The 23,691-nt window shown below is 69.3% G+C and overlaps 2 protein-coding genes and 1 non-coding gene across 3 annotated transcripts; 2 read left to right on the forward strand and 1 right to left on the reverse strand.

The window, feature by feature from the left end:
• The first annotated feature begins 2,968 nt into the window (after nucleotides 1-2,968).
• UTF1 (undifferentiated embryonic cell transcription factor 1) lies at nucleotides 2,969-4,549 on the forward strand. The gene is made up of 2 exons (XM_038577976.1): nucleotides 2,969-3,527; nucleotides 4,071-4,549. Exons 1-2 carry the CDS (start codon nucleotides 2,969-2,971, stop codon nucleotides 4,547-4,549), a joined length of 1,038 nt encoding a protein of 345 aa, XP_038433904.1.
• A 5,553-nt stretch (nucleotides 4,550-10,102) lies between these two features.
• Nucleotides 10,103-13,414, forward strand: VENTX (VENT homeobox). The gene is made up of 3 exons (XM_038577990.1): nucleotides 10,103-10,337; nucleotides 11,904-12,064; nucleotides 12,598-13,414. Exons 1-3 carry the CDS (start codon nucleotides 10,103-10,105, stop codon nucleotides 12,976-12,978), a joined length of 777 nt encoding a protein of 258 aa, XP_038433918.1. The 3' UTR covers nucleotides 12,979-13,414.
• Nucleotides 13,415-15,284: 1,870 nt separating this feature from the next.
• MIR202 (microRNA mir-202) lies at nucleotides 15,285-15,355 on the reverse strand. Its single transcript, NR_049432.1, has one exon. It is a non-coding gene; the product is annotated as a microRNA mir-202 (primary transcript).
• Nucleotides 15,356-23,691: the final 8,336 nt, after the last annotated feature.

Raw genomic sequence — 23,691 nt, forward strand, 5'->3', positions numbered from 1 at the left:
AAGCCCTCCACGTGGCAGGGGGCCCCGAAGAACAAGGGCACCGTGTGCAGCAGCTGCCACCGCTAGGTGGATCGCGCGTCCCAGCCGTGGGTGGAGGGGTGGGTCCGGTCCTCACCCACTTTAAAATCGCTGCAGCCCGGTATCTCTTGCTCCCGGAGACTCGAGCAAGGCCATGAGGACCATGAGGAGCTCCTCTGCACCGGGGCCAAGCAAATCACCGGGTTGTCCTCTAGGTGACCCCTGAGCGCCCCCTCAGCCAGGGTTCCAGGTACCCCCACCAGGGCAGTCCCCTCCCACACCAGCCAGACCACCCAGGACCACCAGGCTGGAGCAAGCGTCAGGTGGCCCCGAGTGGGCCAAGCGGACCTGCAGTGAGCGGCGCCGGCCGGCCAGCCCAGGAGCCGTGGGGACACCGGCACAGGCCCGCTGAAGGCCCGCGGAGCCCCACGCAGCCAGGCCCCGGGGCACGGCGCCCCGTCAGGAAGGAAGGCCCGGCTCCGGCCCCAGAATCGCCAGCTCCAGCCACTGCTCGGAGCACTGGGTTACGCTGCGCCGAACAGCTCGGTGTCCTGTGTGCTGTGGGGTGCATGGGCTCCCGGGTCCCGGTGGATGGGTCCAGGCCGGCCTTCCTGGACCGCCCTGCAGGCAGGGGCACTCTGGGGCTGTCCTCTGGCCGCCCTTGCCGTTTGGGGCTTGTTCTACGAGCGCCGGGGCTTCCCATGGGTCGCCCCGCGTGGGCCTGCCCGTCTCCTCACCCACCTCCCACCCCTTTGGGGGCTGATCTAAGGCACCGTGGGAAGCGGTGCTTAGAAGGGAAAGCGTGGGGCCAAAGACCACATAAGGCCTGCAGTCCAGTCTCACCAGCATCCCCATGCGCCATCCTACAGCTGCTTCCCTTACACACGAGGGCTCACGGATGGAGAAGGAAATCACAGATAAGGGAGCCAGGCCTCCTGCTGTCGGAGAAAGACGTGGCCGAGAAGCCAGTGGAGACGCAAGGTGTGTGTGGACCTGTGGGTCGGTGTCCTCACCCCCTCCCCCACGCCAGCACAGGGCTGTCATGGCCCCCATGGTGTTCTGGGTAGACCATCTCTGCCGTGGGCCATGCCGGGCACCGTGGGGCAGGGGTTCCCAGCACCTCTGGTCTGCACCCCCCAGATGCCAGCAGCACCCCCACGTGTGACAGCCAGCATCTCCAGATGCCACCAAACATACCCTGGGGGACAAACTACTCCCCCCGAGAACTGGTGGCCTGGAAGCAGTGACACCCCAGGAGCATCAGTACACCCTGTACCCAGATACCATCCTCTGGAAAAAAAAAGGAAGCACAGATTTTTGGAGAAATGGCCGAATGGCTGATTCTAGGGCTGGAATTGGTCAAGTACAAGATGAGCAGAAGTTTCTGGTCACACTGCATAACCAGGAAGTGTGGGGGGCGGGGGGTAGAGCACGTCAGAAGGACACAGGAGGAGAGGGAAAGGGGAAGGCTGGTATCCTCGACCTCTACACACCATGTGTGGACCTGCACCCTGCAACCAGAGAGCACCCCTGAGTCACCGAACAGGAACAATTCCGGGATAACCCCAAGCAGCACGTGTCGGTGCCCCGGTGCCCCGGGCGCGGCCTGGTTTACCCACAAGGGTGGGGTGCACGGATGCCTGGACCCCCGCAGGGCAGGGAGGGGATGCGGAAACCTGGCAGGCGCCACGTTCACTCCTCGGTCTTCCTCCAAAAACCCGTAACCCCAGGCTGATCACGAGAAGGCGCCCGGCAGACCCAAGTACAGGGGCACCCACAGAACGCCCGAGAGGCTCCTCCACGCGTCAGGAACGTGGAAAACAAGAGCGAGAAGCTGCCAGGGTCCCGAGGGGTAGGGGAGGCAGGGCAGGACGCGGGACCGGGTCTGGGGACGGCAGAGGCGCATCTGCGGGAAACCTGGTAAGACCCAGACTGCGGCTCAGCCCACGGCGTTGGGCCACCGAGACTTTCTCAGCTGGGACGGAGGTGCCGGCCACTCACCCGAGGGGAAGCGTGGGGACGCCAGCGTCTTCCCTGCCATCTGGCTGTAAACCTAAAACTATCCCAAATAAAAAACTGCAAAAACCAGCAGAGCTGGTGCACAGAAACACGATGGATTTCTGTTGTTTCTCGTCGTATTCGACGACCTTGCTAAATCCGTTCAATTCCAATAACGTCCTCGCAGGTTATTTTGTACGTTCCCTATTTGTAATCGCGTCAGCTGCAAACGATCGTGGCTTTACTTGTTTCCTTCCGGCCTTCATGAGCCTCATTCCTTTTTCTTGTCTTATTGCTCTGGCTAAACCTCTAGAATAACGACTACAACGAGTCACTGGTGCTTGGTTGCAGCACCGTTGGCTCATTCCGAATCGCCCCCAGGGATGCTCAACATTCTTAGTCCTGACGCGCGCTGCAGACTCTTTAATAAAACGGTTTTCTGCGGAGCGTGAGCCCCGCCCGCGGGCCCTGGGCAGGCCCTGCCCTCGCGGCCGCAGGGGCGCAAGCGGCCCCACCCCGCGCACGCGCACCCCCGCAGGTGGGGGAGGTCGCAGCTAAGGCCGCGGGGCGGGGCGGGGCGGGGCGGGACGGGGCGGGGCGGGGGCGCCTCGTGGCGTGGAACGTTCCAGGGCTCGGGGTGCGGGGCGGTGGCGGGGCCCGCACATGCGTAAAAGCGAGTCGCCGCTGCGCCCCGGGGCTGGCGGCCGTGCGCGTTCGCTCCTGCGCGCGAGAGCCTGAGAAGCAGGTGGTTCCAGGTCGGGGCCCGCGCGGCCCGGGTGCGAGTCGGCGGGGGCGGGGCGGGGCGGGGCGGGGCGCGCGGGGGCGCGCGGGGGCGGGCGGCGTAGACCTGCGGCTCCCGCTGCGGCTCCAGCTCCGTCTCCCGCTCGCTCGCACCGTCCGAGCGCGTGTGCGCGGCCTCGCTCGGGCCCCCGACCCCGGCCCCGGCCCCGGGATGCTGCTCCGGCCGCGCCGGCCGCCCCCGCCCGCCCTCCCCGCGCCGGCCTCGCCGGACAGCCCGGACCCCGAGCCGCGGACCCCGCCCCGACGGCCCGCCTCGCCCGGCGCGCTGGCGGCGCCCGCGTCCCCCGCGCCCCCCGCGCCCCCCGCGCCCCCCGCGTCCCCCGGCCTCCGCGGCTCGCCCGTGTCCCCGGGCTCGGCGCAGCGCACGCCCTGGAGCGCCCGCGAGACGGAGCTGCTGCTGGGCACGCTCCTGCAGCCGGCCGTGTGGCGCGCGCTGCTGCTCGACCGCCGCCAGGCGCTGCCCACCTACCGCCGCGTGTCGGCCGCGCTGGCCCGCCAGCAGGTGCGCCGCACCCCCGCGCAGTGCCGCCGCCGCTACAAGTTCCTCAAGGACAAGCTCCGCGACGCGCACGGCCAGCCGCCCGGGCCCTTCGACGCGCAGATCCGCGAGCTCATGGGGCTGCTGGGCGAGAACGGGCACCCCCGCGGCCGCCGCCGCTCCCCGGGGCCCGGGCGCCCCCCGCGCGGACGTCGGCCGGCCCCCGAGCCAGGTAAGGGGGGCGGGGCCCGGGGGGGGACGGGGGGGCGGTAGGGGTGGGGGTCAGGGCCCGGGGAGCGGGGGCGCAGGGGCCGGGAGGGGACGGGGTGGAGGCGGAGTGGGGGTCAGGGCCCGGGGAGCTGGGGCGGGAGGGGACGGGTGGGGGGGCGGTAGGAGTGGGGGTCAGGGCCCGGGGAGCGGGGGCGCAGGGGCCGGGAGGGGACGGGTGGGGAACGGGAGGGGGTGGTCAGGGCCGGGGGGAGCGGGGGCGGGAGGGGACGGGGGGCGTAGGGGTGGGGGTCAGGGCCCGGGAAGCGGGGTTGGTCCTGGGGCGCAGGGGCCTGAACGCGACGGGATGGGGGGTAGAGGTTGGGGGTCAGGGCTCCGGGAGGGGACGGGTCGGGGGTAAGGGTGGGGATCAGGGCCGCGGGTCTGAAGCGGGGGCGGTCCTGGGGCGCAGGGGCCGGGAGGGGACAGGATGGGGGGTAGAGGTGGGGGCCGGGGCCCGGGGGCAGGGCCCTTCTGAGCCCGGCCCGCCGCCCCCGCCGCCCCGCAGACGTCCTGCCGCCGCCCTCCGCCCGCGACCCCGACGCAGAGTCCGCCTGGAGGCTCAGGTTCAGCCCGACCCCGCCCAAGTCTGCAGACGCGCCCCGCGCCCCGGGCTCCCCGCCGCTGCTCTCCGCCGCCTCCGCGCCCGGCCGCCACGAGGACAGCGCGCCGTTCCGCGCCCCGGGCTCCCCGCCGCCGCCGTCCCTGGACCGGGAGGACCCCGAGTCTCCGCCCCGGCGCCCCGAGCACCACGCGCCCCCGCAGGCCGCGGCCCCGTCGCTGAACACCGCCCTGCTGCAGACCCTGGGGCACCTGGGCGACATCGTGGCCATCCTGGGCCCCCTGCGCGACCAGCTGCTGACCCTGAACCAGCACGTGGAGCAGCTGCGCGGCTCCTTCGACCAGACGGTGTCCCTGGCCGTGGGCTTCATCTTGGGCAGCGCCGCGGCCTCGGAGCGAGGCGTCCTGGCCGACCTGCGGGAGTGAGGCCCGCCTGCCCGTCCGGTAGGGGCGCGTCTCCTGCGACCGGTCCCGCCGCCCACCCCTACTCCCAGTCTAGGTAGTTCAATAAAGAGATTGTTTATTCCCGACCTCGTTCTGCAAATGTGCTGGTGGGGCCTGCGGAGCCAGACCCCAGGGAGGACCCAGGGATGTGCGGGGCTGCTGGCCGGTAGGTTGGGGTCCTTGGACCCCCAGGTCTCCCACACCCTGGGCTCCAGGACGCAGCACAGCAGCACAGACCAGCCTCTGCCTTCACGGGAGCCCTACTGAGCGGGACGCTGGGAGGGGGTGGGAGTGGCAGTGACCTCCCAGCCCGACCCTGTGGGCGCGTCCCCTCCCCGTGCTGCCCCAGGCAGGCCTAAGGAGCGGCCGGAGAGCTAAGGCACCTCCGGGAAGGGGCTTCTTTAGTCCCGGGGAAGTGGTTGCTCTGGGTGGGCCCGGGCGGCCCTGGCAGGGGCTCTGAAACTTTGGACTTAGGTCAAGGACCAGGCCCCTGCTGTTCTGGGAAGACTTGGTCAGAACCGCCCTGGGAGCATTTTCCAAATAGTAATTGTGACCCCACCCTCCACAGGTGGATCCGAAAGGGCCGTGGAGGGGCTCCCGCCCTGGGGAGATAAGGAAGTAGCCGGGGGCTCCTGCCCAACATAACAATAGTTTCCCAAGTAGGGGCTCATTCAGACGCTCAGGTGCCCCGGGCCACAAAGCTCAGTGAGGGGGTGGGCGTTCTGCAGGCCTGTGTTCCAAGGTTCCTGCAGTCCCTGGGGCTCTGCGATGGGTGGGGGGCCTAGGGTGGGTTACAAGCCCCTCCCCCAAGTCCTTTTCAGGAGTCTGTGGAAGACGCCCCCGGTGGGAGCAGGAGTGGTCTCCCCGAGCCCAAAAGCTGAGCCCACCTCTCCACGGTGTCGATGGCAGGTCCTGGGGGCCTGTGAGACCACGACCGTAGAGGTGACGATGTCCCCTGGTGCAAGACACGCTCGTCTCTGCTTCACGATCCTGGCCCTTTGCCATCCAGACCCTCTTAGGTCACAGCCAGGGTGGGCAAATCTGCCAGCCCCCCAGGGGTAGGGACAATAGAGCGCCCCAAATCCCCTCGCCAGCCCCTTCTGCGGAGGAGGGAACCCCAAGGTTCCTCGCCTGGTATCCTCAGTGCTTCAGGCCCGGGAGGGGAGGGGTCTTGGCTGTTCCCATCGCCCTGGCTCAGCCCAGCGGCTCGGCCGGATGCTCCGCTCTTTAAAAACGTGCGGTGGCCGAAGCCCTGAAGACTCCAAGCCCCTTCTTGCGGCCCTCCCGTCGGCCCGCGGCTCCCTTGCGGGTCAGCGGGGTGAGCGCGTCCTCACCCTGCTCTGTGGGCCTGTCGCGTGCGGGTGTCCCGGGTCGGCTCTGGCGGGGGGGCATGCACACGCTGCAGCAGGAAGGGCGTCCCCGCACGAGCGCATCTTTGCCCGGGCCTGGCTGCGAGCGCGGGGGCGGGGGGAGGTCCCCAGCAGGGTCTCCTAGGACTGCTCCTCAGAGTAGGGCTCCTCTCATCTCACTAAGGGTCCTTGGACAATAGATTCATACCTTTTAAAAATTTTTTTGCATTAAAATATACATTAAAAAATTTTGGGGACGCCTGGGAGGCTCAGTGGTTGAGCATCCACCTTCAGTCCAGGGCAGGATCCCAGGGTCCCAGGATCGAGTCCCGCGTCGGGCTGCCTAGGTGGAGCCTGCTTCTCCCTCGGCCTGTGTCTCTGCCTCTCTGTGTGTTTCTCATGAATAAATAAAATCTTAAAAAAAAAAATTGCCATCTCAGCCATCAAGCATCCAATCCAGCATCACCCAGCACGTTCCTTGCGGTGCGGCCCCCACCCCCAGGCTGAGGCTCTGTCCCCGCCCTCCGTGCCCCCTGCGCCCCCGTCTCTGGGAAGGCGACCCCGCGGGGACCTCATGCACGTGGCATCACGCGGCGCCCTTCCGTGTCTGGCTTCTCTCCCTCGGCCTCGTGCCCTCGGGGCGTGTCCGCACCTCTCGAGGCTGAGAGACGCTCCTGCGTGTGGCCAGAGCTGCCGTGCTCCTCCTTCAGGTCCGTCTGTGTGGGACACTCGGGTCCCCACCCCCTCTGGGCGCCTGTGAGCGTGTGATGCAGCCCTGCCCCCATCCTGGGGGGCACTCGGAGGGGAGACCGCCGGTAATTCCATTTTTAATATTTTGAGGAAGCTTGATGCTGTTGTCCACGGGGCTGCACCATTTCACGCTCCCAGCAGCAGCGCCTCCAGTTTCAGAGTCCTCCCCAGCACGTGGTATTTTCTTAGCTTTTTTTTTAAAGATTTATTTATTCATGAGAGACACACAGAGAGAGAGAGAGGCAGAGACGCGGGCAGAGGGAGAAGCATCCGTGTAACACTCCAGTGACAAACGCTTCCGTGGCGGGAACCTTCTCAAACCCCGGCTGCTCTGGGACTCGCTGGGGCAGGCTCCGAAATCCGCAGTCACAGCAGCAGGGCTCCGTGTCCCTGACCTGCCATTTGTGCAGAGAACACATCCCCAAGATCTGGGTGGACGTTCGTCCTCCGTATGACTAGGGAGGTAAGACAGGCGTGTCCCCCCGCCCCCCCCCCCCGGGATCCCGCAGTTCGGCCGAGGCCCGAGCCCTCCTTCCCGGTTGCACAGGGTCTGCGACTCCTTCCTCGTGTTTGCACCACCGACGCGCCCACTTTGCGTCCCTGGGTCCTCCTCGGCCTCCCTCACCGGCCCTGTGGCGAGGGCGCCCGGCCAGAAACCACGCTGCTCTGGATTATGCCCCGGATGTTTGTGTCCCCAAATTCCTGTGTTGAAATCCTACCCCCCACTACCCCCCGGTGTGATGGTGTTAGGACGTGGGGCCTCCGGGGTGAGCTTAGGCCTTGAGCTTCGCCACCGGGATTGGTGCTAAGTGGTGACCGTCCGCTGGCCGGGAGGTGGCTCTGCCAGGAACCCCTGCACCCGGGTCCCGGATCTGGGCCCTCCCGCCTCCGGACCCGTGAGAAAGGAGCATCTGTGTGCCGCCCAGCTCCCCGGACGTGTCACTCGAGCGCATCTGGAATCCCACACCAGGTCCACGGGGGTGTTCCAGACGTCTGCGGGCCGGCCCCTCACTTTGTCCCTGTGACGTCCCCCAGGGCACATGCACGTGCTGCTGTCTCCCAGAACCATTATTTGTGATCTAGATCTAGAGAAACCCTAGCTTTTTTTTTTTTTTTTTTTTTTTTGTCCTTTCAGTGTAACAGTGGCTCTGTCGCGGTGAGGCTCATGTCCTCCTGGCCCATGACTGGGCCACATGCAAGCCCCGCGGAATCCCCGGCTGCGTCCTGGTCCTCTTCCCGGCCTCCCGCATGGACGCACCCGACATGCAGGCCCTGGGGTTTTTCTGCCCATAGAGAGAGTCACACGTATGTCACACGTGGGACAGCAAGTGGGCGCCCCGCACCCTTGACTCTGATACAGCCCTTGTAGGACCCTTCCCGTCTCCCCAAAATGTGGGATCTCGGAAAGATGGGCAGTGGCCGCACTCCCTGCTGATTAGCGCCTCCCTCCCCATGTCCCTGGACCCTGCCGCTGGACCCCCTGCTCCACGGAGTGCGCGGGCAGGCTGGGTGCCCCCATCACCCCGCAGCCTGGAAACCAGCCCCCCAGCTGCACACTCACACCAGGTTCTCTCCAGCAGGAGCAGCCGTGGGGGAGCCGGAAGGGCTGCGGCCCAGTCTCCTCCTGGGGTGGGTGTGGAGGAGGGGCCTGGCGCAGGGCGGGCCTCCCTGGGCCTTGTATCTGGGTTGGCCGGGGCGGCGGGATGGAGCCCAGGGGGCGGGCTGAGGCCCGGGAAGGTCTCGTCCAGGGAACGCGGGGGGCGGGGCGGCCGGGGCCTCCAAGTGACCCAGGGCGTGCGCTTGGGGAGCCCCTCCCCGCTGCAAGCAGGTGCGGGATTCGGGGGCAGGTCAGCGGTCAGGGCCGAGGCCACCCCGCGTCGGGTCCTGAGCCTCGGAGGAAGGCGGAGGCCGCGCAGGGCCCACCCCAGGGGACACGAAGCCCAGCCCCACCCCTGGGGGACAAGGGGCCGCAGCCCAGGCGGTGCGGAGGCGCGTGGTCGGGCTGGGAGGGTGTGGGCAGCAGGACCCCTGGGGAGGACCCTGGCCCGCCGCGGGAGCACCGGGTGCGCGCTGCTCACAGGTGGGTGCAGGTGGGACCAGGACGCAGAGTCCCGGCACCTGTCGTGTCCACCGGGAGGGCGCCCCTGGAGCCGCGCACAGGACGGGGGGTCCGCAGTGCTGACCCCATCCCCGGTCCGAGAGCCGCGCAGCCCCCACCAGCTGGGCCTCGGTCCCCAGGGGCAGGACGGCGTCCGAGAGCAGGGGCCTCTCCGTCCAGGTCCAGGCCAGCACCGCCGCCCGGGACGCGGCCACCGGCGGACCACTGCGCTGACTCGGAGGCGTCAGGCCCCCTGACCCTTCCCGGCGGGGTCAGCGCCGCCGTTCCCGCTGTGCCCGCCGGAGGGCGGCCGGGGGTGTTAATCCGGGCCCAGCCGGAGGGGCCTTTGATCCCACGGTCCCGCCCAGGCTGGCGCCAGCGCCCCCAGGAGTCGGCCGGTGGGCTAGGGCCACCACACCCAGGGGGCGGGCGTGGGGGGGTGGGGGCTCCGGGCTGCCCCAGGTCACCCTGGACGCCGAAGGCGCTGGCCCTCGGTCCCGTCCTGCAGAAAGTGGTGGTGGCGAGCAGCGGAGGTGGGAGGGGGCTGGGTCCCCGGAGAGAGGACAGGCCTTGAACCCGGGCTGCCGCGTCCCTGGCGGCTCTGGGCCCCGCTGGGCAGTGGGGCGGCCCTTCTCGGCAGCACCGGGCTGCTCCATCCCTCCCGCTGGGTCGTCCGGGAGCAGCAGGGCGGGGCCGCACTCCTGAGGGCAGACACCCCTCCTTCCTGCCACTGCAGAGTGGAGGCGGGGGTGGGGGCGCCGAGTACCGTCTGAGAGGGAAGGGCCGGTGGGTGCTCCCCGGGCAGCAGCACCCACCCTGCCCTACGTTCCTCCCCCCGCCGGACAGCCTGAGGCAGCGGCACCTGCTCTGGGAGCCCCCACCCCCGCCGGTGATGCTGCTCCCCCTCCGGGAAGCATGCCCTCCCTCAGGTGGGCACACCTGCCGCCTTCGGCACCGCAGACCCCGCGGGCTGGAGAGGAGGCGGCTCCTCACCCCGAAGGACAAGCCTCCAGCTTGGGTGCTCAGCTGGGAGGGGCCACCCGGTGGGGGTGGGGGATGAAAGGACGTGACCAGCCTCCGCCCGGGCTCAGCCCCGCCCCGCCGCAGACATCTCGGAGCCGGGGGAGGTGTGAATGGCCTCCTTTGTGCCTCTGAATCGAAGGCAATTAGGTGCTACTTATCTGGGGGTGGGCGAGGCTCTGAGCGGCTACGCAGGCCGGCCTCCCACCCGCCTCCTCCGGAGCTTATAAACGCTAAGGCGGCGGACGACCTGGTGCCTTAGCCGCCGTCGGTGCTGCGGGGACCCTGTGCGTCACCCCCTCTGTCCTGTGAGCAGCCATGTCTCCGTCCCCTCCCCTGCCCAGCGGCCGCGGGCCGTCCAGCTTCGGCTCGGTGGACTGGCTTTCCCAGAGCAGCCGCGGGGGGCCGTCACCGCCCTCCAGGCCCGCTGAAGCCCCTCGGGGGGGTCCCTCCGCTCCCGCCAGGGGGTGCAGCAGCGGGGAGCCCCTGCACGGTGCGGGCGTGGAGGAGGCCAAGTCTTCAGAAGCGTGTGCGCCCCGGACGCCCACGGCTGGTAAGGCTGGGGCGGGGGGTGCCTCCCTTCGCAGATGGGAGCCGGGAGGGTTGGGGGGAGGCCTGGACTACAAAGCCACGGGGGCGGGGTCTCCTGTCTTTAGGCCCCCTGGGGCTCCCCACCCCCACGTCCTGGAAGGGCTGGCGTGTGGCCCTGAGCCGTGACACGGTCATTTCGCACCGTGGGGGACCCGGGCTTCCGGCGTGCGGTCGGCCGTCGGGGCTGGACACGCACGTCCTGAAGCTCACAGAGCCCGCCCACTGGGCGCCCAGGCCTCGGGACTCCGGCCCGTTGGCGGTGCACCGGCGGCCCTGCGGGGTGGCTCGGGGCGCCCTGCTGTCTGCACCTGGGAGCTCCGGGCCTCGGCTGCAGGGCGTCCCCCTGACCCCTTGCCGTTCACTGCGGAGCGTTTCTCGGTCTTTGTGACGTAATCATTGCTTTTAGGTTTAAAGCCCTGCGTGGTCAGGGCAGCCCGGGTGGCTCAGGGGTTTGGCGCCGCCTTCGGCCCAGGGTGTGATCCTAAAGTCCCGGGATCGGGTCCCACGTCAGGCTCCCCTCATGGAGCCTGCTTCTCCCTCTGCCTGTGCCTCTGCCTCTGTCTCTCTCTCTGTGTCTCTCGTGAACAGATGGATAGGATCTTAAAAAAAAAAAAAAAAAAAGCCCTATGTGATCAAAAGTGGGATTGATGTTATCTGTTAAATTCATTTTTTTTAAGATTTATTTATTTATTCATGAGAGACAGGCAGAGGGAGAAGCAGGCTCCATGCAGGGAGCCCGATGCGATCTCGATCCCAATTCCGGGATCGCGATCTGAGCCAAAGGCAGGCGCCCCTGTTAAGTTCATTTTTGAACGAGTTTGATCTTAGGGGAAAATGCTATACTTCAATGAAGTTAAATTCTACGTTTATTCTCTGCAACCAGTGCCCCCTCCCCAACAAAACCCAGCCAGTCATCCCTGCGCCCCGACCCCTTACACCCTGCCCCCGCCCCCTCCGAAGCAAGGGTCGCTCCTCTGGTCCCCTGCCTGCTTCCAGGGAAGTGTTAAAGTCATTGGTAAGCTCTGCTCCCCCCACACCAGCACTAGAGCCCGTTGGCATTTGGGTGAGGCCCGACCAGGTAGCCGAGCTCCGCACACCAGCGCTCGCGCCTCCCGCCGCCTCCCGGCGGACACACGGGCGCCGGGGGACACTGCTTGAGTGTCTGACTCTTGGTTTCGGCCCAGATCCTGATCCCGGGGTCGGGCTCCAAGCTCAGCAGGGAGTCTGCCGGACGCCCCAAGGGAAGGAAATCTTAAATCAATAAAAAAGGACTAGACGCAGACTTGCCAGAGCTTCACGTTGGGGGCGGGCAGCCTGGGGGCACCGCCGTCCTGGGCGAAACTGCTGGGGGGCTGCAGAGCTGTTCGCCAGGCGCCCTCCTCGCCCTGACCCCAGCCCACACTCCAGCCGGCAGAGGAGGGGCCTGCGCCCTGACGCACTGGGTGCTGAGGCCCCTCTATCCCGCGTGGGCCGACGGCTGGGCTGATGGCGTTTGATGGCGTTTGATGGCGTTTCCGTCCTCCCTCAGGGTGGGGCAGGGACGGGGACGGCCTGCGGGTGCCCCGCGTGCGCACGGCCTTCACCGCAGAGCAGCTCAGCACCCTGGAGAGCGCCTTCCGGCGGCGCCGCTACCTGGGCCCCCTGGAGCGCCGGCGCCTGGCCCGTGACATGCGGCTCTCTGAGGTGCAGGTGAGCCTCTCGGGGCTGCAGGCGAGGTTTGGGGGTGCAGGTGAGGCTCTCGGGGCTGCAGGCGAGGCTCTCGGAGCTGGAGGTGAGGCTCCGGGCGGCAGGTGAGGCTCGGGGTTGTAGGCAAGTCTCTCAGGCTGCAGGCGAGGCTCAGGGGTGCAGGTGAGGCTCAGGGGTGCAGGTGAGGCTCTCAGGGCTGCAGGTGAGGCTCTTGGAGGTGCAGGTGAAGTTCAGGGCTGCAGGTGAGGTTCGGGGCTGCAGGCGAGGCTCTCCAGGGGTGCAGGTGAGTTTCTTGGGGTGCAGGCAAGGTTCTTGGGGTGCAAGCAAGGCTTGGGGCTGCAGGCGAGGCTCTCGGGGGTTACAGGTGAGGCTCAGGGGTGCAGGCGAGGCTCTCGGGGCTGCAGGTGAGGTTCTCGGGGGTGCAGGTGAGGCTTTTGGGGGTGCAGGCCAGGCTCTCCGGGGGTGCAGGTGAGGGGGGCCGGGCCTGGTGGGGGGCAGCTGTTCCCGTCCCTGCTCTGATGGAGGTTTCCCCGCAGATAAAAACCTGGTTTCAGAATCGCCGGATGAAACACAAACGCCAACTGCAGGACTCGCAGCTGAGCAGCCCCTTCCCCGGGGGGCTCCACCCTCCAGTGACCTTCTGCCCTCCGCCCCCTGCCCTGCGCAGGCCACTGCGGCTGCTGTGTCCTTGGGCGCCCCCACTGGGGCCTCCAGCTCTGGGGCAGCCCCCTGGCCCCTTCTGGGATCTCTGCCGGGTGGATCGAGCCTCCGTGGCCTTGGCGTGGGCCTCGTGCAGCAGACAGCCTCCCACGTGCTGCCTCCCGGACCCGGGGGGCCAGGAGCTGGGCCCGGCCTTGGCCTTGTCCGGGGTGCCCCGGGGCCTGTGTGCCCTGCCCCAGACCGGGGATGCCTTCTGAGGACGCGTGACAGCCCAGCGGCCGCCGGGAGCGGGAGCAGAGCGGGGCCGACCTGCCGTCCACACGGCGCGGGTGCGCGCAGGGCCCCGCATCTCCCCGGGAGACGTCCACCCTGCGAGCCCTGCGCCCCCTCGGCAGCCGGGACCTGGAACCCCCACCCCACCCAGCTGCTCCTTCCCTGGATACTACAGGCTCGGTTTAAGGACTCGACGAGGGGTCGGGGGACAAAGCCCAAAGCCGAAAGTGGACTTTGAAACGTTGGGCTCGTAGCCTGTGATAGGAGAGTAATTTATTCAATATAAAGTGTTGGAAAAAATAAAGCTGCGGGGGCCTGGCCCGCTCTGATGGTGGAGGCTGAGACTGTTGATCTTGGGGCTGTGAGTTCGCGCCCCACGGCGGGCGGAGAGCTTACCTAAAAATAAAATCATAAAAAAGATTTGGATACTTCCTCGTGCTGCGTGCTAACAGCCTCGAGTGCAAACGTGGAAATGTCACCAGGTGCATCTGCGTGGTCCCTCTGCTCTCGGGATCCGCCCCCCCCCGCAGCTTGGGCATCCCGCGGCTGAAGCAGCAGCTCACTCCGGGCAGCGGACACCCCTGGGCCTCCTCTCTGTAACCCGAGCGGCCTTCATGACCAGCAGTCGCCCTCGGCTGTGACCAGCACAGGACAGCCGGCTGGGGCTCAGCACAGACCCAGGAGCCTGTGAGAGAAATAGTCTTTTTGCCAAAAACCTACATTCCAGTTTACAGAAAACGGGGGCTTTATAGTGGATGCCACCTGGTGCTCCTCGGAGGTCGCTTGTCCGAAGGGCCGGGCGCCACAGGCCTCCCCCACCTCCCTCCGCGGGGGGCCAAGCCTGGGCCAGGAGCAGCCCGGTTCCCTGCAGGTCTCACGTCTGAAACACCAGGTGGCCGTGGGGCCAGGTTGTGGGTCCCTGGGGTGGAGCCTGTGTCCAGGCCGCGGGGCTGCAGGGACGCTGGCTGGGGGTGCAGGCCCAGCCCACAGGCCGAGGGCCCCAGGCGGTGAGGGGGGGGCACCCCCAGCCCTGCCAGCAGAGCGGAGGTCACGGGCTTGCTGAACACACGCTGCCCCTGCCCCTGCCGGGCCTGGCTTCAGGGCACCCGACCGGTGAGAACACGCAGCTCCTGGCCTGTGGCACGATTCTCCGCACACGTTCCAGTCCGGGGCACCCGGGCGAGAGGGAGGACTGTCCCCGGGACCCCACCTTCGTCCAGCAGCCATGGCCTGAGGGGCAGCGTGAGGCCCCCATGCAGCGGCCCTGGCGCCCCCTGCAGCCCCCAGGACCCTCCCCCGCACTGGGCAGGTCGTGGATGACTGGGAACCCCCTCCCCAGGGAAGGCACAGTGTGGCTCGTGGGCGAGCCCCCCACCCCACTGCTCGCAGGACGGCGGGCGTCCCCACACTCCGAGGGTGTCCCCGCTGTGGCTGCGGCTGACACCAGCCTCAGGGACGGCTCTGCCCCTCCCCCTCCCCTTCCTCCTCCCCCTCCCCAGAGTGGCCTACGGGGTTGGGGGGGTCAGTCGGGAACCCAGAGGGCTCTCCTGGCCGCACTGACTGGTGCTGGGCCCCGGGCCGGCACCTGCACCCGAGGTCTCCTGGGGCCGCCCACCCCCCTCCCACCGCGGCCCTGGGGGGAGGAGCCATCAAAGGAGGGCAGGGGGCGCCGGGCGCGGGGCCGAGGGGCCGGTCTGCTGGGCGACTCGCCAACCAAGGCCCCACAGTCGCCATGGAAGCTCCTGTCCATTTGTCTACACGGGAACCTCAGGCCCCAGGCTCCAGGGACGCTGGCCCCCACCCCGGTCGGCGGATCCCAGCCCTTCCCCGGGGTCGCACCTGCTCCGCCCTAAGTTCCCCAGAGCCCGCCCCCCGCGCCCCCCACCCCCCCGGCAGCCAGGAGACAGCCCCGCACCAACCCAGGGGCTTCGGTTCAAACCAGTTATCAAAACAATCACATTTAGGTTCCCACGAAATTAGCTTTATTGACATTTCTGATCAGAACATGAACGACACTCGCGGTTACAGGCCTTGACCCAGCGCCCCCCGCCCCCCAAGCCTCTGCGGAGCCACCCCGGCCCCAGCCCCCCGGCCTGCCCCCCACCCACGTCCTGTCCCAGCAGCTTCCCCGGCTCTGGGCGCTCCCTGGCCCCTGGGGGCAAAGGTCAGCCAGGGCCCAGCGCCCGTCCAGAGCCCCCGGGGCCCGCACCAAAGCCTCGTCCTGCGATCGATCAGGACCCACCTCGCCCGGCGGCCCGGGCGGCTCCGTGGCGCGAGGAGGACCTCGTTACCCCCTTTTCCCATGCCTTACACCTCTTCAGGCCAGACCCTCAAAGAAGTATATGCATAGGAAAAAGGAACAGCGAGCAGCTTCGCCGTCGGGAGGGCCCGTGAGCGGGCGCGGGCGCGGGTCCGGGCGGCAGGTCCGGGCGGTGGGGGGTGCAGGCGGCAGCGGGTCCGGGCAGCAGGTCCCAGGCGGCGGGTCCGGGCGGCGGCGGAGCGTGCGAGCTGGGAGGAGAGCCGGCTGCCTGGCCGCGGGCTGCTGGCCCCGAGCTCTTCCTCCAGCCCGGCCCGTCGGGCCCCTTTATGCGAGGCAGCGACCTTGGGGCCGGGCAGGCGGAGCGACCGCTGTCACGTGGGTCCCGCGTCCAGCCGTGCCAAGGCCCCGTCCACCCCCACGCCTGCGAGATTGGGGCACAAAGAGGAGCTGTGAGCACAGCGCTGAGCGGGGCCCGGGCCGGGGGGCGGCCGCCCGGAGCTGGGAGCCCGCCAGCCTGGCCCGCACTTATCTGCCAACGCGCCACTGCTTGCGTCAGGGCCCGGAAAGTGCGCGTCTGTCCCTGTCCCCCCCTGCCCCGCCGGAGCCCCTGGCAGCGAGTCCCAGACCCCCCCGGGAACACCACCCGGGAGCCCAGAGGGTCAGGTGGACGGCTGTCCCTGGGCCCCCGCACACCCGGGGACAGCTGCCCAAGGACCAGAGGCTCCCGTGCCGAGACCACGCACTGTGCGGGGGGCGGGGGGTGCTGGACGGGCAGGTGGGGACCCGAAGGCCTTCTGTTTCGGACTAGGGCCCCCGCCTGCCACCCGCAGCCAGGGAGCCCTGTGAACACAGTGCTGGACGCCCCCCATGGGGACCGACTTGTTTCCCAACGTGGGCAGGCACTGCCCGGGCACCTACTTCGGTGCGGGAGCCGAGCTGCCCCGCTGACACCTCCTCAGCCGGCACCTGCCCAGACTGTGCATGCACGCGTGTGCGTGTGTGTGTGCAAGTGCGTGTGCGTGTACACACAGCAGCCCCTCGGCGCTGCCCGCCCGCAGCGCGGGGTGGACGCCGCCACATCTAAACCTGACGGCGCCGGGGTAAGCCGCGAGAGCGCACAGCCCCTGGCCTCCCACGGACACGCGTGGCCCCTGGACCTGCCGCACCGAGGCCTGGGCCCTGGGGTGGCCTGAGCAGCTGGAGGCCTGCGGTCGCCATGGGGCCGGTCCTCGGGCTGACGGACACAGAGGCGCAGAGCCCAGCTGGCCAGCCGGGGACACAGGCTCCCTGAGCCCACGACGGGGAAGCAAAGGGGTGTCCCCCCGTCCGCTGCTGGAGGAGGCAGGGGCGCCCCAAACCCGCTCACACTGGCTGGACGGGGAGCGGCTGCAGAGCCCGTACCCCAGCCTCCCCCCTGCGGTGGACGCTGTGCCCTGATACCACAGGGGTCCTGCCCGGTGCCCCAGGTCGCAGGCCCCGCAGACCTGCCCCAGGGCTTCTGGGAAACACACTGTCGCCCTTGACCTTGGGCTCCTTGAGGTGGGTCATTGGGAGGACGGACAGACAGACGGTGGGTGGGGCAGGCCCTGCTCCCGAGCATCGATCCCCACGTCGCCCCTTTGTTTCCTTAAACTTGTTTTCCTGATTATCAGGAGCCCAGAAGGGTATGGAGAGGCCTGTCGGGCCGGACCCCCGAGTGGCCGGCAGCTGGGAGTCACTGGCCCCCGCCGTCACCTCATGGGCCCCCCGCAGCCCAAGGCGTCATCCGGGTGTGGGGTGGCCAGTCCCCCGCGGGGGTGGGGCAGGGCCCAGATCCACCGAGGGCCCCCGGTGACCAGGGAGGTCTTGTGCCCGGGATCCTCCCTCTGCTCCTGCCAGGCCGAGGCCGCCGAGGGGCCGGGCGCTCCGTGGGGTCCCCCCAGCCCCGACCCCCGTGGCCCAGCCTCCCCCACACGCGGCGTTTGCGGGTCCAGGTCAGCCTGGCGGAGCCGTCGGGAGAGTCGCCGGCAGCAGGACCCCACGGGGCTGCCCTGGCCGCCCGTCCCGCTCCCAGCCGCCGCCTTGTCGCCTCGCGCCGAGTGACCCTCAGACCTGGGGCCCTGCCTGCACCCTCAGCCGCCAGGCAGCTCCTGCCTGCAGGGGGCCCGGATCAGACCACTGTGTGCGGGCGGCCCCCCCGGGGGGAGACAAGGGACCGGGGGAGGCCAGCCGAGGGACCGGGTCTTCGCAGACCCCACCCCCAGGGAGCCGTCCCGTCCGCCAGCCCCCGGGGTCCACCAAGGCCTGGGCTCTGCGTCTTGGGCGCTGTCACCCGGCCAGAGCCCCCTGCAAAGGGGCTTTAAGTGTCACCCACTTAAACCCTGGGCACCCTGGACCCCAAGAGTGGCCCCCACCCCTGCACACACCCCGGACCCGGCCCTCCCTCTGCCTACAAGACAGAAAACGTCCTTGCTGGCCCTGGGAGGACGTGCTTGGCACCGGCCTGATGGGCGATAAGGGGTGTCCTTCAAGACGACTCGCTCCCTCCCTGTGCTGTTCCCGTGCGGAGGGGCTGTCCCGGCTGTCGCCTCAGCCCTGGCCCTGCAGTTAACCCCACTGATTCTCCTCTGTGCCCCGAGAGCAGCCCACAGGTCTGCAGACCCCCAACCCGGCCTGTACCCCAGCCTGCACCACAGCCTGCACCCAGTGTGCCCTGCACCCCAGCCTGCCTAGCCCCCCAGCACCCCAGTCTGCCCAGGCCCCCCAGCCTGCCCTGCACCCCAGCCTGCACCCCAACCGGCCTGTACCCCAGTCTTCCCAGTCCCCCCAACCTGCCCTGTACCCCAGCCTGCACCCCAGCCTGCACCCAGCCTGCCCTGCACCCCAACCTGCCTAGCCCCCCCTGCACCCCAGTGTGCCCAGGCCTCCCAGCCTGCCTAGCCCCCCTGTACTCCAGTCTGCCCAGGCCCCCCAGCTTGCCCTGCACCCCAGCCTGCCTGGCCCCCCCTGTACCCCAGTCTGTCCAGGCCCCCCAGCCTGCCCTGCACCCCAGCCTGCCCCACACTTTCTTGGATGCCCTGCAGCTCCCCACTGCTCCCCACAGGCGCCCTGCAGCCTGGGCCAGGCGGGGTCAGCAGCCCCTCCCTCCACAGGGGCCCAGCTCCCCAGGGCGACACTCCTGGCCTCAGTTGCCCGAGAATGGCCAAGCCCCCTGGAGCATGAAGGTAAAGGCTGCGTCTGGGTGTGGAAATCTGGCCCGCAGGAGCCCACCCAGGGGAGCGAGCCCCCCACTAGAACGAGGGCGACCTTCCGCCGAGGGCTGGGGAGCAGCAACTGTTAATCCTTCATCTGCCTGGAGTGAGCTGGGGCCCTGGGTTCCGACTTGCTCCCCAAGGTGTCTGTGGCGGGGACTCCCCGGGAACCAGGCTGGGTCTGCATCCTCGGCCCTGGGCTGGGCGGGTGCTGCTGGGACCACCTGGGCCCGGGCGCCCTGGGCAGGGGGACGGAGCGGCCAGCCTGACCTCAGCGGAGGCTCCTGGGTCCCTGGGGCCACCTGCGGCCACCTGCGGCCACCTGCGGCCTGTGCCCAGAGGCTCTGAAGGAGGATGCCCGGGCCCACGGGAGGGGCGGCAAAGGGTTAAGGCTGGCTGGGGGGGCCCTGCCTCGGCCTCCCTGGGCCTCCCTGCGTCAGGGTTTCAAGGCTGTGACTCCCTCTGGGGGAGATAATCCGGCTTCTTGATATTTTCTTCCACTTCTCGGGCGGCCCGAGCACGGCGGCCGTGGGAACCCCCCTCTGCCGTCCAAGGCCACTGCGCACAGGCCCTTCCCAGGCACCCTTGGCCTTTCCGGGACCCGCACCCACGAGGAAGTGCTGACCGGGCAGCCCTGTGTGTGTGCCCCAGCACCCCTCGCGCTCCCGCCCGCCTGCCCCTGGCTGGGCCCCCCGCACCCCGGCCTGGAGCCAGGCTGAGCCAGGTCCCCACTGCCCCGGGCTCGGGGGCTTTCACGCTGGGACGGGGCTCTGACGACGGCCACTGCCGTTCACTCGTGGTCCCTTCGTGTCCCTCGGGTCCTTGGCCAGCTCGCCCACGGAGACACGCCCTCGGCCCCCGGCCCCCCAACCGCAGGCCCCTCGGCAGCTCTGGGAGCCCCGGTCCTGGGGCCCTGTGCTGAGGGGAACCGAGGCCCCGACAGCAAGCCGAGCCCAGCATCCAGGGCCCGGGCTCCGGGGACCCTCGGGGGCCCCCTCCCCACTCTGTCCACAGAGAAACTGGCTGGCTGGCTCGGGGAGGCTGCGGGCGCCGTGTCCCCAGGGCCCCCTGCCTGGGACCGAGCCGGGAAGGCCCAGAGGCCGCTGAATCTGGGGAAGGGGCTGCTCCCCGCGGCTCTGGGTCACGGGGAAGAGGACCAGTCCCGACGGCTGGTGGGAGCAAAGGAGGGCGCCCCGGGGAACTGAGTGTGCGCTCACGTGTGGGTGGGCGTGCACGGGGTCGGGGGTGCTCTGGGACCCTGATGGGGAGGGACGGCGAGGCCTCCGAGCCTGGGAATGCAAGTGAGCAGAGCCCCTGCCCTCTGTCCCCAGGCGCTGGAGGGGTGACCAGGCAGGTGCCCGCGGCTGGGCCCCCAGGGACACTGGGGAGCAGGTAAGGGAGGGTCGGCCGGGGCGGGGCCAGGGCGGCGGCCCTGCGAGAGGGGGGCAGACATGGTGCGCGTCTTCAGGAGGGACCAGCTGACCCTCCACCCTCAGCCCTGCTGGTCTCTCCTGGGGCCCAACCTGGAGGGTGGGCGCTCCCCCGGGAGCCCCGAGGGGGCTCAGCACCCGCCAGTCGGCAGCTCGACACGGCTCCACGCGGGGCAGGGCGGGCAAGCTGGCCCTGTGCCAACCAGGGCCAGGAGCCTGGGGGGCGATCCCGATGCGGGTGACGGCCACCACGAGGACATCCAGGGTGCCGCGGCCTCTAGCCCGGCCCTGCAGCCCCTCCTCGGACCCGCGGTCCCCCGCCCGCCCCCTTGACCTCTGCCTGGACGGCAGCTGGGCCGGCCCGAGGGATGGGGGCAGTGGCAGGGGTGGGGGAGGTATCCGTTTATTTCACCGCGTGGGGGGAGGCCAAGCCCCTCTGAGAACAGGGGGAGGGCGTGGAGGGCCCGAAGGGTCTGGATGTGGGGTCCCCCCTCCCCAGGGACAGGGCCACCCTGAGGACGCCCATCAGCCGCCTCCTGGCCCGAGGCTGCTTCCCGGCGGGGGGGGCCGTGGGCCGGGGCCGTGGGTCCAGGCTTCGTCCAGTTTTGAGCTTTCCTGCGCCCCCTGGTCCCGGGGGGGGTCTCAGCTCCCGAGCACCAGGAAGAACCCTTAGTTGCTGTGGTTTCCCCAGTCACAGAACAACAGCTATGGAAACAGCAACACGGATGGGGACGGGCCCCAAGGAGCCGGGTCCTCACGCTGGCTCCCTGCGCCCGGGCCGCGCGGCCACGCAGTCCTCGCCTCTGCTCCGTGCGCTCCGACTTATTTCAAGCTTTGACCTAATTTCATACGTTGTTTCCGAAGTGAGTTCTGCAGAAACGGGCCTTCTCAGCAACGCGGTTCCGATCAGCAGGGCGTGTCTCCGCACCCACGCGCCGCGGGGCTCCCTTATAGACGCGGTGGGGGGGAGGCGGGTGCAGGGGGTCCAGGTGCAGGGGGGGCTGGTGCAGGGAGGGCCAGTGCAGGGGGTCCGGGTGCAGGGGCATGGGTGCAGGGGGGCCTGGTGCAGGATGTGCAGGTGCAGGGGGTCCAGGTGCAGGGGATCCAGGTGCAGGGGGCGTGGGTGCAGGGGGTCCAGGTGCAGGGGGCGCGGGTGCAGGGGGTCTGGGTGCAGGGGGCACAGGTGCAGGGGACGCCGCAAAGACACGTGCTGAGCTCTGAACCAGCGGCCGCGCAACCACACTCCCCACCCAGAATCCCCCCCAGCCCAGGCACTACCCCGACCCCCAGGTGACCCCGGGCCCTGGGGTGGCGCGCCCCCTGGGATGCAGGCATCCTTCCCGTTTGCTGGCATTCTGGACACGTCTCATCAGCGACGCCGAGGACGCCTGTGCCATCCTGCTCCCTCCGCCTCCAAAGCACAGCCAGAGCCTGCAGGCTCCTCAGGCGTCCACTGCCTCGTCCGGGCCTCGTCCACTGGGGGTCGGGGTCACGAGGATCGTGACACAACGGTGAGCCGCTCGCTTGCCCAGCACCCACCAGCGGCTCCCACCTTTCTCAGAGCAAAGGATCCCCAAGCCGTGACCCGCCAGCCCGCAGGCCTCGGACCCCGGGCTCTCTGCACCTGCTGCCCCAGGGCCGGGGCCACCAACCTCCTGTGTCCACCCCGCGGGGCTGCCCTGGCCACCGCTCTCCACCGCCCGTCACTCCCCTCCCCGGCCCCCCCACGCCGCCTGCGGTTCCCTCTGCCGCCGGAGGGCCTGTGTCACCAAGGTGGGGACGCTGCCCCCCCCCTGCCCCCCGTCGTCCCGCTCGCCAGGACCAGGACCGGGACCAGCAGGGACAGGGCCCTGCCCCTTGCTTCCCCACCACTGCCCGCGGCACCGCAGGCCACCAGGAGCTGCTGCGTGTCCCAGCAGTCGGGCCGGGGCTCCCCAGCCTCCTGCACACGCGCACGCACACATGGGGCTGGAAACGGGGGTGCAAGGGGACGACAGTCGGATCCGTTGTTTCAAAATTCATGAAAACCAAAAAAAACAAACACAAAAAATTCATGAAAACCTATGCTCCTGAGGCAGCGGGCGGGCATGGGGGGGGAAGGCCCTGCGGTCGGGCGTCTGCCCACGGGGACACCCCCCCGCAGCAGCGCCCCCAGGCCCCGGCCCAGCTGGGCACCGCGTGTTCGCAGCCCCACACACCTCGCTGGGTGTGGCCCATCTCCCGGGTCAGGAAGGGGAGTCCACGTGGTGGGGGTTGGGCCAGCCCCGGGGACGGGAGGGGCAGTGGGATCCTTAGTTCCCCATTTTACAAATGAGGAAGTGGGTAGACCCGGGCCGCCCCAGGAGTGGGGGGGTGGGGGGGAGCGGGTCTGCCCCTGCACAGAGGCCGGGGTGCTGGGCTCTCCTGGGCAGGGGGTGGGGTCACCGTGCAGGTCTGCAGCCCGCGCCACCTTCGCCTTCCCCTTAAAAGCTTAAAAACAAGACTGCAGGGCGCCGAGCTCTGCCCCCTGCCCCCCTCCCGCCCCCCTCCCCCCCCCCCTCTTGCAGCCCCGGGAACCTCGGGCAGCGGCTTTGGGGTCTGCTCCGGGGTCTGCGCTGGTGCAGGGGCTGGTTGCGGGCCCGCGGGCAGCATCGGGCTCTGGTGCTTGCCCTCCGTCCACCCACACACAGCTGATTCGAACTGGAGAGCAGCTGCGGGGGGCGGTGGCGGGGGTCCTTGGTCCTAAGGTCCCCTCCTCCCGACGCGGCCGGTCACTCACCCGGGAGGTGGCCACTCCGTGCACCTGGGGGGCTGTGACCCAGCCCAGCCCGCAGCCCCAAGCAGCCCCGCTGTCGAGCCCCAGCCCACCCCGCGCTGCGGAGGCCTGAGCGCCCAGGCCAGGTGCCCCCCCCCCCCCCGCAGAACCTGCATGAGGCCCCCCAGAGGGAGTTTGTGGCACGGTGCTGGGGTCCCACCTCCCCAGGGGAGGGTCCAGAAGCCTCTTGGGCCTGACCTTGAGGTGGCCCTAGGTGCCCCTGGAAACAGGACTGGGTGGTGGAGCCCACAGCGCCCTGGTGCCCTGCTGTCATCAGCTTTGTCCAGGCCCTGAGGGAACCCTGGCTCCGCAACCTGGGGCACCCCGAGATGCAGGCACACCGGGGAGGCCCCAAGGGGCTGCAGACCCACACCTCCTACCTGGAGTCCCCTGTGAGGCACCCTAGACGGCACCAAGGTCGTGGGTGCTGTGGGGCCAGAGGGAGCCCCCGTTGGGGTCTCAGTTTGGGGGTGTTTGCTGGGGAAGGGCTTCTGCAGTGGCCCAGGACACAACACAGCCTGCAGGGGCTGCAGCTGCCCCCCCCGTCCCGCGGAGTCACCGCCGAGGACCCAGAACCCAGTGCCCGGCCACCCGCCCACCAGGTCTGGGGTCCAGGTCTGGCTGGACGTGCCCCTCCCACCCGGCCCCAGATGCTCAGGACCGCTCCAGGCTGTGGGGCCAGCGCCGTCCTGCCTCTACCCCAGGACGCAGCCCCGAGGGCCACCTCTGCCAGTGAGCCCCGGGCAGGAGCAGGCAGGCGGGTCCTCAGCTGTACCGGCCCCTGCACATCCGGGCTCAGCCACTTCCCACCTGTCCCGCAGCCACCAAGAGGCCGCCGTGGGCTCTGGTGACCCGGTGTCCAGGCAGATTTTGTGGCTCTTGACGCTGATGTCCCGGAACAAGCAAGCGCCACCTGTAGCCCAGACGTTCAGGACTAGTGGGGTGTGGACTCCGGAGCAGGAGCCGGGCCCCCCACCGCCTGG

This window comes from Canis lupus, chromosome 28 (assembly GCF_011100685.1).
Source record: "Canis lupus familiaris isolate Mischka breed German Shepherd chromosome 28, alternate assembly UU_Cfam_GSD_1.0, whole genome shotgun sequence".
Taxonomy (NCBI): Eukaryota; Metazoa; Chordata; class Mammalia; order Carnivora; family Canidae; genus Canis; species Canis lupus.